The following is a 19,166-nucleotide window of genomic DNA, read 5'->3' as shown; positions in this document are numbered from 1 at the left end:
GAATTCCAGCGGTACTAACTGTAGATGGAAGCAGATTTTCTTACAGAAGGAAGCCGGTAGTTCTTGAACCATAGAGTATTTGTTAACTGATGTTTGCAATTGATCTACACCCTCTTCTAGATTTTAATTCAATCTGATACAGCATACCAACCAATCACAGGTTTTGTTTGTAGAATGACTGATATTTCACTGTAATTAGTCTGAATTAAGAATTTCACTTTTCTGAGAGCAAATCAGATAACAGAATTGCAGTTTTTCACTGTGTCATGCTGGAGTCAATCTTGCATGGATCTACAATGCCTTTCTCCACTGAAATAGTTTGAAATTTCTTTTCCTGTTCTCAGTCCTCAAAAAGTGTTGTCACTCCCAGTGGTTCAGTGGGCAAAAACTTCAGTGTTTGCGCATCTCTTTGGTTTACTTTCACATTTGCATTGGTGAGCTCTGCTCAACATTGCACTACAGTCCCTTCTTTTTTTCATCCTCATTTTAGGAATAATTATAATGAGCAGTAGCTTTTAAAAATAGTTACATTACAGGCTTCATATGTATGTTGTACCTTGAAGTTTTTGATAACTGCAATTTATTTCATAATGAAAAATGCCTACCATTATGTTTCCATTTTAAAAAAGTAAACCTTTTATAAGGTACATTTTTAATGACATTTTTTCCTTTATCTTTTCATTTCAGTAGAATAGTTGTACTTTTACTACTTTCTGTCTGGTGTTAGCTTATTTAGAAAGCAATACTAAACAAAACATTGACTGTGATGCTGGAAACTGCAAATATATTTTCAAAAGACTACAATGGTCAGCAAAATATCAAAAGATGAAAAGGTCTGTTTACAGACATTGAAATACATAGTTTGGTGTTACCCAAGTCTTTTGACTACAAAAATTATGCTGTAAAAACAGTCCTACTATTTATATTAATTTATGCCTTTATTGATGGGGTAAGAAAAGAAAGGGTGGGGAGGTTCCAGAAAATGGGTCGTGTATTTTCATGGTATTTCAGTATTTCATTTTCTGACATTCTTAAATCATTTTAAGATTGATTATTTGTGAAGTTATTGCTCCACACATAGGAGTATCTTCATACCTCTACTTTTCAGTGAAGCTTTCAAGAAATAAGTGAAAAGTCATGAGCATAAAAAATTGAATCTTCACAAGAAAAAGGGTAAAAAAAATGAAATTAATTCCAAGAGTAACTTAACATTTTTAAGGCTCTTTTAACCTTTTCTTTATTCTTCTGCTTTGAATTTGTGTGTTTTGTTTCTGATCCACGAAGAATTGCATGTGCTCTCTTATGATATCAGTCTTGAGTTGGAGTCTGGGGTAGTCTAAACCACAGGACCAATCAGAATTTCTTACAAGACTCTAGTCTGTCAGTTTCTGAGTTGCTGAAACTCAGCAGTCAAAATTGCATCCAGTTTTCTTACCAAATTTGCCACGGTGCAGAGTTTCTCTGTATTGATATATTTTTTCCATGTTTTTATTAATGCTAATTTCTTCATTAGGATGATGCAATATCATAGTAACAGAAAATTAAGGTAATATTCACTGTGTCATTTTGTACAACTTTTATTTTTTGATGTGGATTGCTAAGGAGAGTAAGCACAGCTTTAAGAGCATACTGTAAATAACTTACGTGGTTAGGAACGTTTATTTAAAAGATATGTATTTTTTGCATGGATTTTCAAATATACTTTCCTAGTGTATTATCCTAATAAACAGGATTTATTTGTGAAGAAAGAAGATACATAATTTTACAAAGCAAGTGGGTTTCAGAAGGTTGGAGAAATACAGAATTTTCATGTAGGGCCTTTGTAATCCCTAATTGTTTATTCTGTTCATTTATTTGCAGATATTACAGAGTGGCACTTAATGGATTTTGAAAAAAAAATCCACTTTCTAGCCATCCTGTTGAGAATTCTGTAAACAGAGTTCTTAAGTATTGTGAAGGGGTCCATCAGATATAATGAAAAAGAAACAGTTACTATAAATATAGCAAACACTTAATGAAAAACGTGAGTAACTGTTGAAAATACATTATATGGTCTTTCAGTCTCTTACCTAATTCTGATCAAGGCTGGTTAATTTTGTGAAAGATATGCTTGAGTCCCAGAATATTTTAAAATGCTTTAAACACAGAAGGCACGGGGCAAGATTCTGTGACTCGCCTGCTATACAGCAGTTCAGTCTGATGACTGTTCTGCATTTTGGACATTGAGATGCTTCACTAAAGAATATATGTCTGAAAGTCATGTAGCTATTACTTGACTGAAGTCAGTCATAACGTTAGCTAACATGTGGTACAATAGGATTGTATCCCATGGCCTTGGATTTTGGATCTAGAGTATCTTAATGCACGAATTGCTATATAACAATTTTGTTTGTAAAGCATCAATCAAGTGAAGTATCATATCAGCGATCTGAAGGAATTCTCATTTGAAAACATAGTAAATTGGTGTCCGTGAAAAGCAAGTGGTATATATGGCTGGACTGCTAGCAGCAGGGAAGTGAACAAAAGTAGCCTTTTTTCCTTGATTGATCAGAGCAGTGCTTCCTTTTTTTTTTTTTATATTCAAAATATAAATGAGAACATTTTGTAGAATAAAATTTTGTGGGGTAGAGAGAAATAAACTGAATATCAGTCTCAGGTATTTTTCCATGTCTTTAAAAGGTCTTAGAGGTACATATTCTAAAATGCAGTGAAATACTAACAATGCATCACAGACAAAAGTCTTACTGAAAGCTTATGCTTTTTTTACTCAAAGTAGAACTTGGTAAATAATTCTATCTAAGATAATGAAACACATTATATGCTCAGTTCATGTGAAAAGTCAAGGTGCATAATGATTTCTGTAGCTTTCTATTTGCTATCACAATGTTGTGGTTTTTCTTCCTGTTAACTGGAGTACTATTGAGCTGTATAAGAACAGATGAAAGAATTATTTTCACTTGAAACCTTGCTGGATTTTGTCAGGTTTTATTTTATCTAAAAATAAATGTTTCATAAAACCCTCACTATGTCTCTTTTTATTTTATTCTCACAATTTATTCCTGATTATGGTAATTTTTATATATATATAATTTTTATATATATATATATATATATATATATGTATATGAAGTCAAGCTCTCACTTTGCTAAACAACATTTCTATGCTGAAATTCTCTCAAGTGTACCCTGATGTTTGCTGATGTTGAGAGTCAAGATAAATATGTCTTTAGATGATAAAAGCTCAGAGAAGATATAATCTGTTTAAAAAAAAAAACCACAAAACCAACAACAGCTTTTCTGGTGCATATCTGTATTGTTGAAAACTAACAATTTCAATTGCTGCAGTTGCCTTCATTTAACTTGAAGAGAATAAGGATAGCTGTATAAGCAATCAGTCTGATTTCTGCCAGTGGTTACTCTGCTATGTAGTATGTGGGTACACATCAGTTAATTTGGAGCTCCAAGGAGAGGCTCAGCTGCTTTGCTTGCCTGCTGTAGCATACAAAGGATAAGTGATATAATCACATTGAGGCTAAATACATTTTCTGCTTATGTTACATTTTTTTTGGTCACAGTTTGAAAAGTAGGTTAAAATGTCATTTAAAAAATGAATGCAAATCAAACTTAACATTTTTCTAGTATTGTGAGTTCTATGGTAGTGTAAGATATTTCATGTACATGACAGATCTCTGAAGCTTTCTTTTTCCAGCTTTGGGATCAGCATGTGCAGTCCTATTGAGATGTTATAAGAAATAAAGAAAAGTTAGTTGTGAGAAGCAGTATATGGGTTGCTGTATCAGGTGTATTATTGCTTCGTCTTATAGTCAGACTTACAAATAAGCAGTTCTTTCTTTGTTCAGGCTGTTGAAAAGTAAAGCAAAACAAAAACTAAAGTTATTGTTGTGAAAATCAAGCATATAACCTGAATTAAATGCACGTACTCTACTTATGTGTGTTGAAGAATTGTGTTTATATCTCAGAATCCAGACAAACACTGATATAAATGAACAACCATGAGTTCTTGTTTTCCATTTTAGAACAAGAGATGGAGAACAGAATTCTACTTTCCACTTCCAAAAATATTATGACTGATTGTATTACTCTGCCATAAGATGGTTATTATAGCAGTTGAGTATTTGTTGAAAATGCCACGATTGATTTTACAATTCCCTTGATTTATTTTGTGTCTCTCTGTTTATTTTCAAGACAATTCTTTAGATGCTGTCTGAGTAAATGTATCCCAGGTATTACTTGCTGAATCTGGCAGCTTTCATCTTCTCTTTCAGGAGACGCTGATAGATTGGTGTGATGAAAAGGAACTTAATTTGATTTTAACAACTGGAGGGACAGGATTTGCACCACGAGATGTCACCCCAGAGGTGAGTTACTCCTGGAATAAGAAAAACATGCCCTTTGATGTAGAAATGTATGACTTGTGGGGTGGGAATGTTAATTCTTTCTGAAGTTTCCTCTGTAACTTAACTTGGCAGTATCTTCAGTCAGATCAGGTGATACACAATTTGGAAGGAGAATATGCTATAGGGAATACAGCACAAGAGAATTAATATGACCTTGGTTTCTGACCCCAAAGAGTTTTCAGACTAAAATGTGACATAGTAAAATGGATTTCCAGTTCCAGTAGAAACATAATAGAATTGTGATAGCACTGGTGTAATTTTCCTTAGCACTGCAGGACAGCACTGCTAAGCAAAAACATCTATATCACATTTCTTGTGTTCCATGCAAGAAAAGTGAAATGAAAGATTTCCTTTAATTCTCTCTTAAAGGCTTCTGTGTTGACAACTTTGTAGGTTAGAAAGTAGGAGATAGATTACAGGGGAGAAAAACTGTGTAAAACTGCTATTGCTTCACTTGAAACCACATCATCAAAAAAGCTAAACGGGCAGAAATGGAGGTAACCTGCATCAGTAAATGTTGCACAGGAAATTCAGTTATTTTTCATGTCTGTGGAGCTCAGGTAAGGAAAAAAAAACAAAGCACCTACACGAAGAAAACTTAACCAAATAACCTTATGGCCATGAAATGATAATTGTTATTGAATTACTTGGTATTTGTGGCTCTAATTTAGGTGAATTTGAACTTATAAAATCACATACCTCTTTTGATATGCTTATGTTCACTGAAGGGCAGAAATACAACTCAATGCCTGAAGTGTTTATTTCTATAATTTATTATATTTAGTTTTCACTTAAGTTCTCATGTGAGTTTACGATTGCATACAATTTAAGAGTAGTTTTTAGTCCATCATAACAGGCTTACAATCCTCTTTATCTACAAAAGCGTTCTGTTAAACTTGAGTGCAGTTTAACTTATTTTCACTAGGAATATTTAAATGCTTTTTATTTGCTGTATAATATTAGTGTAACTAAAAGAAAAATGTAAACAAAATGCTTGTGTATTTCTGATGATTTTAGATTGTATGCTAGAAACCTTAACTAAAAACTAAGGATCTCTGTAAAAGAAAATGGAGACAGCACAAGATAACTGATAGCATACTAGCTAGTGAAAGTGAATTTACAGGTGATTGACATTGCTAAAGCAACACAAAAATGAAAACTGCATTGATTCCACCGGTCTCTTAATTGCAAAGTAGCATAATGGTTTACAAGACTGTATACCAGCACTGTGTAAAAAGGTGTAATTTTTGTTCCAATTTTTCTGATTTACTAACTTATGCAGAGTCGAGTAGTAGTGCCAGAGGAAGCATTTCAAACTACTTACAATGAATTATAGATTCTCAAGCAATGTTGGGGCCAAGGAATTAACAAATGAGAACTTGACATTAAAATAGCTGGCATTCTCCTTACGTTGATTCATTGCTGTTACTCAAACTAATTATGTAATACAGGTGGTGATGATTTGTTTGACTAGATTAGATGCTACAGAGACCCATTTTAAAAATTATCTTAGCTCTTTTAATCTCATGCTATATAATAACAGCACATTGATATAAGTGCTTAAAGGGAAGAAAATCAGTTTTCAAACGCGTTGTAAGTAAAATATCTGTTTTGAGTCAAGGAGGTAGATAACTTGGAATGGAAAAATTCAATGTCAACATCAAATGTGCAATAAAAAACTTCCAGAAAAACTAATTGTGGGAACGAGTTAATAAAACTCATGTATTGTGTAATGAGTGGATTTTATTATCTTTCATGTATGGTGTTTGTACAACATACTCACATGTCATTACTGAACTGTTACTTAAATGATTTAATCATGACACAGTGCTAGTGAGATATCATCCTTAAGGCATGATTTTAAACATACTAATAATTGAATCTGATTGGGGAAGGCATTTGAACGTTTTTCCTGAGATTAGTGATAGCAGTCCATCAGGTTGTATTTCAATTGAAATGATTATATCCTGCTTCTCAATTTTTCCATAATTTCAGCTAGAAAACACAGCTTTCTACTTTCTATTCTGATCATTGATACATAATTGCTATTGTACCGTACAAGACAAAGTTGATTTCTGAGAGTATATGCAGCCCAAATAATTACTTAAAGTTAAATTATTTTTATTGATTAATTTTTTTTTCTTTAAAATTTTTTTTCTTGCAACAAAATAGATGACTTGAAGAGTATTCATGCTATCTGATTTTGATTATCTATCTCTGGTTCCTGAATTTATTACAAAGGTCTAGCGAGTCAATGAAGAGACTCTTTCAAGTTAGATGTTAGGATTTCTGTTTGCAGTAGTGGATGTAGAGCTAAGCAGATGGAGTATCCTTTGCCTCCCTGTCTGTGTGACTATAAGCGGTGAACTGAATGTGGATAGATTAAAATCAAAACAGTCGGTGGATACCTGAATTTGAAGGAAACCCTTGTTGATGTCATTAATGAATGCTGTAATCCCTCAACTATCGTGACAGTTCTTGGTCAAAAGCAGAGGCTTAATTTTGTCGTTATAACTTCTTTTTCTTTTTTTTTATCGTTTTAATCTTCCATATTGTTTATGAGTATACGATTTCAGTCCATAGTGGAAATGTTCATATAAGCTTTTTGTTGATATATGAAAATTGCTGGGCAGACATCAAGGTATTACGCATTCTCCAAGTTATGTGGGGAATTTTTTTATTTCCAGATGCAGACATTTTCCACTTGGAAATACAATACTTAAAAAATTTTTACATGATGTTAATGAAAATATACAGTATTTTTTAACAAATATTTAAACGTGATAAATTTTTGATCATTAGGTTTCTTTCTGATACATGTTTTCTGTATTGCTGTCAATCAGTACAAAAGGAAAAATGCATTCAGACATTCTGTTTAGTTTCCTGTCATCTCTACTTTTACATTTATTCTTTTGCAGTATTCATTTGCCTATCTCTTAACAGTCTTCTGGCTGTTTTCTTCTCCTACATCTCTCCTGTATCTCACAAGTCTTGTTAGCCTCCATATAAAACTAATTTTATTTACTTAGGTAACAGCAATAGGTGGTCAACCTAGGCTAGACTGATGCTAGAAATCTTCGAGCTGTTGTTGCATATATTCACAAATAGTTCAAATCCACTGCAGACAATTGTCAGCTCTGAAATTTTAAGACAATACTTTTAGAGAAGTACAGAAGAGCTCTTTCGTACCATGGAAAACCCCTGCAGATATTTTCTTATAGTTTTACTTCTTTTCCTCTGCTCTGGAAAAAGTGACGAATATACCTTTTAGTTCTTGCTGATTATGTTCTACAATATTTATAGACTTCTAAAAAATATATTTAAAGACATGCCTGTCTTCATTTGATCTGAAAATATATGCGCACCTTTTCACTATTCTTTCATCAAAGAAGTCCGTGGAAAAAAACAACAAAACAAACACTATTCTCTGGAACTCATGTTTGTCAGCATTTTTCAGAAAGAAACCTGCTCAGAATGGATAAAATATTCCAAACCTAGCTATACAAGCACTGCCTCTGTTCTGCAGCTCCCTAAGGGGTCTTTCACTATTACTGCTTCCTATGTTTCTCCTTTGAATTTAATGCGAATTTTTCTTCAATAATTTCACTCTCCAAATTCCAAAATTCCAAATTCCATTTCATTTCCACAGACTATTTTAATTTCACTGTCCTGAGGAGCATTTACTATTCTATTCTGTACTGTTTGTAATTGTTATATGCTTTGTCTATTGGTTTGTTTTCCCTTCATTTTTGTTAATGAAGCAGGGTGCTTGTTATACAGTGGGGTTTGTGATGTTATAGATGTATTCTCACAGCAACTCATGTGTTCCCTTCAGATTAACTCAAATCTATAGAGATATTTCACATAACAATTTTTGTTTCATATACGATTATTTCAACTCTGAAGAATTATTATGTAGTTATTTTCATCCTCCCTGGCTTAAATAGTGCCTTTCCAAACCAGCAAGATTTCTAGCAGCATTTCTTATGAGAAAGGGAGAGCTTCCATGCTTTTTTAACAGTATTCAGCTCTTCTTCTTGTGGTTACTGAGCCACAAAAAACTCTTCTTACAGTGTCTGTCATTTCATGCTGGTTCATGAGGAGAAATGAAGTCTTCACCTCGTATGGGACATCAGTCATTTGATGGTAGAAATACTGTGAAATATACAACCTCTAATTACTCAGGCTGTTGTTTCAGTTTTTTGCTATCAATATTCAATCTCCCCACCAGTTTTAAAAACTTTTTCATCATGTATTTTTGTAGTCTGTCTTAGAACTGCAGTTTTCCGTATATCTTCGTGGAGATTTCACTCCCTGTTATGTGTAATTTCTTTGTGGAGGTATTATATGATGAGGTATGCTGTGCTTGTATGCTTACTGCTCCTGTAACTTGCCATCAGACCTTTCAAGAACTATTGTACCCCATATTTCCTTGGAAATCATATTTTCAGCCTAGCTTGCTCTTTAAGGGTCTGAATTACGAAACCTTGCTAGGTGTATCTAGGCAACAAAGAAACTTCAATGGAGTATGCTGCTCTGTGATAAAATCCTGAGTTCTGTTACATTAGACTTTTATCAGCAACTCTGTACGGCATCATTCTCTTTTTCTTAGACTTCCAGACAGTTCCTAGCTTAGATGTTTAAGTCTTTATCCATTCTGATTTAGTTTTTTAATAAAATTAAGGTTTTAGAACCCTGTGTTGGATGTTACAGAAATCCAGATATATTTGTGTGCTCTATTCATTTAACCAGTAATTCTATAGCCAGGTTTTACATCACAGATTTGAAAGACAGTATTACAGCAGAGCAATTGCAGAGCAGTTTTTACTAAGTAACAGTTTCCAGTGTCCGTGAGAAACAGCAGAACACTGTGAGCTTACAGAAACATCTCAATGTTAGAAAATTCCTAGCTGATTTAGCTGTCTCGTTAAATCCTGAAAAGCAGAGTTTTTCTTCTCTTGTTGGAGCTGCTTAGGAAATCTTAGGTACTGAAAGGCTCTGATAGTCTGCTGAAGGGATGTAACAACAACTGTCGATGGCAAGCCTAAGTCAGGAAAGTCCAGTAAGAAAGCAGTCGTAATGGAATTTTTTCTGTGTGTGGATTGGCTTGGTGTGGATTTTTTTTTTAAACAATAAGAGACTAAACATACAAACAAGTTCCATCCCCCCAAAAAATGAAAAAAAAAGCTATATTTTCTCTGCTTCATCTCTGTCAAATGAAAATGGATTGTTTGTCGAATTATAAAAAACAAGTTATGTGGGATCCCTAATGAAAGTAATGGATTAATGAATTATGTACAAAAAAGCCATACTAGATTCTAAACTAATGTTCTGTACATGTTAAATGAAGAGACTATTTCAGTCAAGTGGGTCCTGAAATTAGTGGATAAGCAATTGTCCGTCCTGTTTCCAAAAGAACATATTAATTACTTCTCTTTTTTTGAAAATTCAAAAATTGATGACATTGGCTGAGGATGTTGGGGTATTTCAAAATCTTTAATTGATTTTTTAATCTTTTAAAAGCTATCTGACCATCATATTCTAAAGATAATAATAGAATTCCTGTCAAACACTTCAGGATATTTTTGACCATTTGAAAATCAAATTTCATTTGCTTCGTTTTATCTCTCCTTAGTGCTCTGAGCTACCAAGTAGATGTTCCACTTTCTATTTTTCAGAATATTTACAAGCAAGTACTGTCAAAAAAAAAAAAAAAAAAAAAAAAAAAAAAAAAGAAAGCAGGTCAAACACCAGTAGGGAATTTACACATTTTATACAGTGAGAAAAAAGCCACAGTAACATGTCAGGAAATATCACTTTTGTATCATAAATTTTCCAGTTAAAATTTTGTTTCAAAGTAATTTAAGAATGAAAGTGACTGGACAAATTGTTCATATCCCACTAATCCCAAATACTTTAAAAATACACCATTTTTTTAAAAAGACGTAGTTTACTGCTTATCAAAGGAAAGGGTTCTCCTCCTATTGGCGTTACTGATACATTGTCTGTGCTTTTATTGTAGTGACCAGAGCTCATACTGATGTGTCTTTATTAGGTTAAATTAGCTGGCTTGGCTCAGTTAGGCACAGAGAATTGATCTTGCAGTCCTTTTTTTCTGTAACTGGAGAAGAAATCTTTGTTTACTTTGGTTCCTCTGCATAATGAAATTTCCAATTTGGGACTTTGGGAATTTCTGCCTTTTAGGCATTACCATTGGAAGATCTCTTCACAACAGGTAGTAGGGAACTAAACAAAATTAAACATCAGGTTAAACTAAAACAGTATTGAAAATACTGTTAGGCCAGTAATTATGCAATTCTCAGCCTTAATTTATCATTTTCTAGATATATGGACATTCAATATGGAGAAAATTAACAAAAACTCTTTCTGGAAGCAGCTTTAAGAAATGATAACTAGAAGGCAACTGCTAATTTGAATTTAAGATATATGAAAAATTGAGTTAGTTCTTTTGGCATAAGCTCCCCAGAATACCAAAATAACTGATTTAGAATAGTTTATTGTTGGAACTAATGCTTATTGAACAGTGGAAAATTTCTCATTTGCTCCTTGCCTGTTGTGCAGGAGTGCTTTCAGCCACTAATCAAAACTGAACTGGATGATAACTCTGTACATGCTTCTGCACATTCCTACCGCATGGAACAATGCAGCTTCTTCAGCAAAGTGTTAATTAAAAGTATTTGGAGAGATAAACATGACTATATAGTCACTCAGAAGTCTTATCAAATATCGGTTAGAAAATAGTATGTTTTTAACCTCAGTTCAGACTATTTGCTGTTACTTCAGCTTCCTCGCACTTCATGCTTATGCATATGTTCTTTTTCCCAATTGTTTTGTAGGGTGAATACCAAAATCAGTAGTGAGGGGCATAATCTGCTGTGTTCTAATTATTATTGATTTTTAAACTTCTGGATGTAGAAAGTACAGTTTTTCCTTCCACAGTGGTTCTCTAAGATCAGTTTGTGGTAGTTCATTTTCATTGAGCCTTGAAAGGTCTACTTTTGGAGATAAGATGACAGCAATGTTGCTCTTAATGCAGTTCAGCTAACTCTAGCGGCTGCTAGCCAGAAAATCAGGAGTTGGTAAAACTGCCAGATGTGCTTATGTGCTCTAAAATACCTCACTGTATTTTTAGTATCACTACCTGCTCTTCCTCAGTCATTTATACTATTTTGCTCCTGGCTAGTTTATGCCTTTACTAGTCATATAATTTAAATCTCTTCACCTCCTCTGCTTAAATTTTCTGCTACTCCATTCCATGCCCAGATAGTAGTGTTTGATACAGGGAAGTTTTGATATGGAAGAAAGTTCTATTCTGTGATTTCTACATCTAAGGTTATATTAATCTCTACTATTCCTGTGCCTTACTTGGCTGGGAGGCAAATGAATGGCTGGTACCCAGAGGATCAGTATGAATAATGAAGCCTGTTATTACTGTAATGTATTTCTCAAAAACTTTGTTGCTTGTGAATATGTAGCTATACTGTTTCGGTGACCTTTCCAATTAATAATTCAGCAGCGCACGTTAGTACTAATGATTTCTTTATTGTGTCTGAGCTTTTTCACAGTTTGCACAAGAGGGTGGAGTTTGCTTCCTGTTGTGTGTTCTTCCCTGATCAGAATGAGTGTAGGTTTTCAGTATTAGTATTAGAAGTTAATAGAGTAGGCAGTTAAGTACACACATAAAATAGGCTTCTAAGAGAACAGAAATTGCTAGCAAAGTTTGATTCCCGTTTGCTTTCCTCTTGGTGACTAGGAAGACAGTCCATGACTGAAATGACAGATGAGTTAAATTACCAAATTTCATTACTGCTGTTTTCTCAGTTCTTACATTCTAGAGTTCATTATGTGTTTCTGAAAAAGAATTTGATTACAAAAGCAGCCATGTTTAGTAAGAGAGCTCCGTGCATCATATGTTGGATTTTTGCAACTCTTGCCATAGACTATCCCACAAAACTTAAAAGACTAAAGCTATTCTGTAGAGTATGAATTTATCTAGGCCAAATTCAAACACGAGCCTACGCTAGTAATGAGTAACAGTTGATAACTTGTTCAGTTTATCTCACAAATGGCCAACACTGGCTAATGGGTACTCCTCGTCATCTTCACAAGCTATTTTCCGGTGGATATGGGAATGAGCTCACAAGACCATTCCCTTTCCCCTCTTACACACGTTGTGCTAGAGGTAAGTGTGGTTTGGGGAAATAGGGTGGGATGTCATGAGATGAAAGTGAATGTGGGCTTCTTAAATTTTTCACAAACCTCAGTAAAGGCATGTATCTGGGGATGGACAAAGAATCAGGTGAATTTTTATTTTTTGCCCAAAGAGGTTACCCAGTCCTAAATTTACATGGTTTCCTTGAACTGGGAGTTAGAAATCCCTTTTCTCTTCTGTTTTTCTGCTGCAGAAATTCCCAACATTCCCATTATGTGGGCTCCAGAGAGGGGTAAGCAACATCTTCAATCCCACCCAATCATTTCCAAACTAATTCTTTGCTAGTATTTTTTTGCTTTTTAAATCATCATCAGAAATAGCTCTTAGATGCATTTTTCCCATTTGTTTGATTTTCTTGTGGATTCTCATATTTTTGTTTTATAGGAAGGTCCCACGGCCTCCCCAAGTGCTAGGGTCAGACTCATCTGCTGTTTCCATTTGTGTGCTATTCTCCCGTGGATTTTCATGGTTCACTCTGTTGATCTAATCGCATTATCAGAGGGTGAGCATTTAGATTCTTGGGACTTTTTCACTCGTGGTACCTTAAGTTATTGCAAAAGTACTGTCACCCTGCTGCCTTGTCAGTTAGTTAACAGGCTTATGTTTTACCCTTGCTGACAGCTGCATCCAATTATTCATGGGCATTGGTCTTCTGCTACCTTGCCTGTCTGGGGACTGCCTGGCACTCACTAGTCCTCTTCTCTGTACTGCTGGCTGTGTGACATTGTCCTCCCAAAATCTTGGCCCTTTGCCTGACTGTCTGGCATTACTTCTTGACTAGCTAATTGCTAGACACTGAATACCCCCTGCCCTGCCCATCTGCTGTATGGCGTGTACTGCCTCCTTATTGTCCCTTCTATCTGATTACTTGTGGGCAATGGTTTTCCACTGCCCTGTCTCCCACTTGGAGTGCCTGACATCACCTTCCTGCTGAGTGCATCTGCTGACTGCGGAGTTGTTCTTCTGCTGCTTGGCACACCTGCTGTTTGATACTGCTTTATCAACTTGCTGAATGTCTGGCATTTTCCTCCTGCCTTTCACATGCTTCTTGATTATAGTGTCCCCTTGCTGCTCTTTGAGTCTGCTTACTTACTGATACTTGCTCTTTTGCATTCCTGTCCACTTGCTTTTATGCCTGGCATTTTTGTCACATTGTCCTGCCCACCTGCCTAGATTTTATTCCTAAATATGCATCAGTCTGAAAAATTAAGAAGAAAAGTAAGGAATGGGGAGAAAATATTATCTGACTCCTTCATGATCCGATTCAGTTCAACATACCAACCCAAAAACTGATGTCAGTACCTGCATCCAGCTTTTTCTTACTTTGCTTACTCAAATCCCTCTCCCTCCTTACAAAAAAACAAAACAAAAACCAAACCAAAACAAAATCCCCCCCCCAAAAAAAACCAAAAAAGAAACAGACAGAAAAAAAAAAGAAAGGTCCTAAATCTTACTTAATCTTTACTCCATCACCTCATTTGATAGGTATATTACTGTTTGGAAATGCTGTGTTAAGTATCAAATTCAGCACTAAAACAAATCCCTAATGTTATATATGGTAATTTTTGCAGAACCCATGGAAGGTAGGTAATAACAAAAAAAAAAAAAGGGGGAAAAAAAGGCAAGCAGTGCGTTACTGAGGCTCATAGAGATTAATGGCTGAATGTTGAGCTATGCCCAACAAACACTGAATCAAAGGAGTTAAGCAAGAAATTTTACAAGTCTCTTATATGAATCTCAAGTTTGCAGCTAACCTAAAAAAGGACATTGGATCAGTATGTGATTACCAGACTGCAGTGTGTTGTAGTTGTTGTTTCCTACCCTGCTGAACTTTTGGTACTGGAAGAATATTTGGTTATTAGTTTACAGAAACCTTTTTGTCACTTTTTCACAGATTGAGAACAAAGACTTGACTACAAATGTAAGATCCATGGTGAGGGTTCACAAATCATGGACAGAGCTTACTGTATGAAGTACAATTTTCTGCTTTTATTTTAATGCCACTCACTCATCCTCTGTTTTCCTAGTTCTGCAACCGTTTCTAACATACTGTGAATGATTGTAATTTAAATCACGCTTTTGAATCCAGTACTAACTAGGAACTGGAGTAAATACTCTCTCATAATGAATCGTGTCGTAATTTCATGATAAAGACTTCCTTCTCTTAAAATAATTGTCATATCCTATTAACTTAAGCTTTTAAACTCTCAGTACATTATTTTATGTTTTATAGTACATGTTGTCTCCTTGCTATCTTCAGAGATATCCTAAATACATTGACTGATGTTAAACCTGACCAGCAAGCCAGCAGCCTTGACTGAGTACCTCTTCACTTGTGCCAGACTATATGTCGGCTCTGAGAGGTATCCTATGAGAGCACAGCTTGCTTCTGACACCAGCCTGCCATGGAGAATGGCTCCCAGTGTGGCAGACAGCCACAGTGAGAGCCAGCAGGGACTTTCTCCTCGATGTCACACTGAACTCTCAAAATCTGCTGTACTGCTTTATTCAGCTCCAAGGAACTTCAGGACAATAACAACCTTTTGGTGTCCTAGGCTTCTCACTCTTAGCGACTCTTCCCTGTTTCTCCAAGCATATTTTTTCACAACTTTGCAAATTCTTAAAAACAGCAGGTTTACAGTCTCTCACTTCCCACCAACTTCGCACTGTTGAGGTTTGTGGATAAAAGATCTCAGTGGCAGTTCACTCTCTGAAGGTTTTAACTCTTGGTGCTACTTTGTTTTGCTTCTTTCCTAGAATGTTGTTTGAGAACTGGCATCAAGTGAGGATGAGAAGAGAGGAGGAGCATTTACTCTTGCACTGTAGGGCTGCTGGACAGCTCTTGACCTCATTTCTTACCCCAAGAACTGCAGGTCATATCATCACAGGTGTATCATTTCAATTAAAACAGTTTCTCTAAATTAATGTTAACTCAGAAAAATGGCTAGTTTCCAAATAATATGGATGTATAAATTTTAAACAAAATGCAGAAAAATTCCGAAACTGAAGATAGATAAATACTGTGCTTTTCCTTGAACATATGCTTTTTTCCTGGTTGAAATTGTACCTCCTGGAAAAATTGGTGCAGTGCTGACTCAGGCAGCTTCATGGTAAAAATGTCGAAGGAAATGAGCTTTTCATCTGTAGTGATCAAGCTATTGCAAAAGCATTTTAGTCATTTTGAAAAAATATATGTTTAGTTGAAAGAATACACTTTAGTTTCTATCTTATAAATCTGGCCCAGGAGTTTTAGGGGCAACAGCTTCATTTTCAAGAGTGAAAAAAGTGAACAGCTATCTGCCACTTTTCTATGAGTTGACTAAGTATTTCTCTCAGATGAGTCAATATTTATGTATATAGAATTAATACATGAACAGAAAACCCTAAAACTTCAGTCTCTCTCTCTCTCCAACACTTCTACATTGCATGCAGATTTAACACTGGAGATTCCAAGAATGAGAAGGACATAGAAAGCAGATTTCTTTGTCTCCTGGTAATTTTGTTTCCTGCAGCATCTTAAAGAGAAGCTGCTATTAACTCATCAACACTCTTTTCAGAGAGAGAGTAGTTTTCTTTTGATATTTGAAAAGTTAGTAAGATGCACTTAACTATCCTAGCTTGTGTGTTTTTCTCAAATAATAGCTTGTCACATTCTTAAAACAGCTTAATATATTCCCCAATAATGTTTTATATCCTTGTTTCTTTTCCTCGATTTAAAAAAAAACAAAACACACACACAAAAACACAAAAAAAACAAAACGATTTTTTAAATTTAACTTGGTTCAGTCAGACACATAGCGTTGGGAAATTAAGGTTGGGTACTTATGGTTTCTGTGTTATTCTGCATTACTGTCTTTCATCATCTACATATACTCTATAGAATCCTGATGTCTGATTTTTTTCTTTAATTAATATCTCTAGAGCTATTTGTGGTTGCTGTTCTCAGAATGTGAGCACATTGCTCTGGTAGTAATAGGAGGTAAAATAGTCATGGTCCATCTTTGAGAGCTATTGCAAGACAGTTGAATTATACCTTCAGATCTTACAGCTTAAAATGGTGAAGTCAAATGATAGGTAATGAACTGAATGTATTCTTTAAATACTATCTGTCAGTTACAGGACAGTTAGACCATGATAAGGTTATCCTAAGAGTGTCATATTTCATCTTCTCTACAAAACTTTTTCATCTAATTATGTCCATGAGAATCTTGGAGAACAAAAGATATTATTCATGCCAGGAATTAAATAATACTGTTCAGGAAGGTGTTGGAATCACTTCTGCTTTCAAAGTCTGTTCAGTTTTTCAGTTCCAGTGAGCACATCACTCATGTATATCTACATCAGCAATTATTCATGCACCGGACACGTGAATTGCATTACTGGATCTCACTGAATAATAGTTTTTATGAGTTTTTATGTTATGGCATTAATTCCTGAAAGCTGTTATCACCATACTTTACTACTTATTTGGACAGTGAAGATACTATTTAAGGCAATCTTAAGAGAAAGTGCTTTTAGTAATTCTTGAGTTGTCAAAGTAAATGCTTGAAAAGTTATCGCTCAATACACCATTCTTTGTACTGTAAAAATGCATTTTAGGAGAGGTTGTTTTTTGTTGTTTTTTTTTTTTTTTTTTTTTAAATCTTCAACATTGATGATTTTAGATTCAAAATTTTTTGGAAGAGATGTGGCAAAAGCTCACCAGAGTTCTGTAGGCAGTGTTTGTACTTCATGGATGGTAGCAAATACAGACAATGTTCCCGCTGTTCTCAAATAGCTACAAAATTACTTATTTAGAGATGTAAAATTGTAAATATTATGTAATTATGTAATATATTGTAAAATTCTTGCATATAGAGTTAAATATAGAGTAGCTTGAAGTGCTTTGAGGGAAATTAAGAGGATAATATAAACATAAATTTTTAGTGGTGTATTTGGAATGGCAGTGGTGTGTCACTACCTTTACCAGCTTGTCTTCATCTTTTCTACTTCTGTTGAACACCTGGGGATTGATTCTTACATGAACTGGAGTTGAGGTGGGAAGCACAACAGTTTGCACATTAAAAATAGGACTGAAGAAGGAAATACCACTTGGCCTTGCTTTGGAACCAGGTGCAAGGACTTGTTTCCAATGATCATTTTCACAAGTTAATCCTATAACTTCTCCCATTTGTGAATACTTTATCTTTTGACGCTGGCTTAGGACATATTATTATACAACTTTAACATGCTGGATCAAGTGGGCTGTATAAATGCCTCCCTCGTAGAGCATAAAAGCATTTATTAAGTATTTTCTTTGCTTGGTTAACTGTTTCTAACAATGAATATTTTGTTGGTTTTATCACAATGTATAGGGATGAGCAGTATTGCAAATGTAAGATTAGTTTGGATGGTATAAACACTATCTGAAAATTGTGTTTAGCAGTCAAGATTAAAAAAAGATTGTTATTAACGTTTAAGGTATACTGTAAGTTATATTTAGAAGTTGCATATTGTTTGGTTGCCGAGTTGCAACAATTTCATTAACACTTTTATTGTATAAATGAGTTGGGTAAATCACTGATTTATGAAGTTTATGTAAATCAAATACAGCCAGATTTGAGAGAAAACTTACAGACCTGGTGAGGTGCAGATACAAATTACAAATCCCACAGTGTTGGTTTTTCTACTGTATTGATTTAAGTTTACTATATATAAAAATGTGAAGCATCTTCCCCAGTACATTTTGCAAGCTGTAAGCAAAAAATGAAGCTGAACACTGTGAAGTAAATCTGTTGAGTGGTTTGATTTCAGCTGAAGAAGACAAGGTCTCTAAGGAAAGTTACTGTAAATATTATTGGGTTTGATCTTTATTATCATCTATACTCCTACGTAAAAAATAGCAATATCATTGGAGTCCGACAATTAAACATATTAATTGCTTAGTCATGCTGAAGTTATTGAGGCATTGTCAGAGGTACTTCTGTCAAGCAGTGGCATTTCTTTTTTGTACACACAGTGTAATTGTTTTGATAGAATCATTTGCTGACATTGTTTTATAAACAGGATGAATAGGAAATTAGCTCCAGGCTTCAGGATCTCATGCCATAGGCACTAGGTAACAATAAATGGTATCTTGAGTCCCAGTGAAGAGAGTGAGGGAATTTGAAGGCAAGTTGCAAGCACAAGGAATCATGGATACAGGGAAAAATGGAGAGTTTGTATTTAATCTAATCTATCAGCAGTAATTGCTGTGACACTTCTGTTCCTGACATGGGTAAATTTTGTAAGGTCATTCTGTGAAGTCTGAGATCTTGCTGGCAGCAGAGTCCTTGTGAATATGCTGAGAAAGCAAGCAAACTTCAAATCAGTATTCCTGTGCTGCAGACCTATTGTCAGTGGAAACGTTATTGATGTGTGCAGATACATTGGTTTGTAGATTCATTTTTAGTTGACTGCATTAATCAGGGTTTCATCCATCTTTGACTGTACATTGATTTGAGGTGGGAGAAGAGAAGGAAAAAAGAACAAGTAAT

At 34.8% G+C, this 19,166-nt stretch overlaps 1 protein-coding gene across 18 annotated transcripts in view; it reads left to right on the top strand.

Moving 5' to 3' along the window:
* Nucleotides 1-19,166, top strand: part of GPHN (gephyrin) — a 259,406-nt gene that overhangs the window by 125,901 nt on the left and 114,339 nt on the right. For 11 of the 18 annotated variants that reach the window (XM_048947456.1, XM_048947454.1, XM_048947447.1 and 8 more), the window contains 2 exons: nucleotides 4,287-4,379; nucleotides 12,845-12,883. In XM_048947456.1, the coding sequence (XP_048803413.1) occupies nucleotides 4,287-4,379; nucleotides 12,845-12,883 (132 nt within the window). The remainder of the gene's footprint in view (nucleotides 1-4,286; nucleotides 4,380-12,844; nucleotides 12,884-19,166) is intronic. The other 7 variants (XM_048947457.1, XM_048947455.1, XM_048947453.1 and 4 more) reach the window with 1 other exon arrangement.

Source organism: Lagopus muta, chromosome 6 (assembly GCF_023343835.1).
Source record: "Lagopus muta isolate bLagMut1 chromosome 6, bLagMut1 primary, whole genome shotgun sequence".
Taxonomy (NCBI): domain Eukaryota; kingdom Metazoa; phylum Chordata; class Aves; order Galliformes; family Phasianidae; genus Lagopus; species Lagopus muta.
The sequence above is the reverse complement of the archived record's forward strand: the minus strand, read 5'-3'. Positions and strand labels throughout refer to the sequence as shown.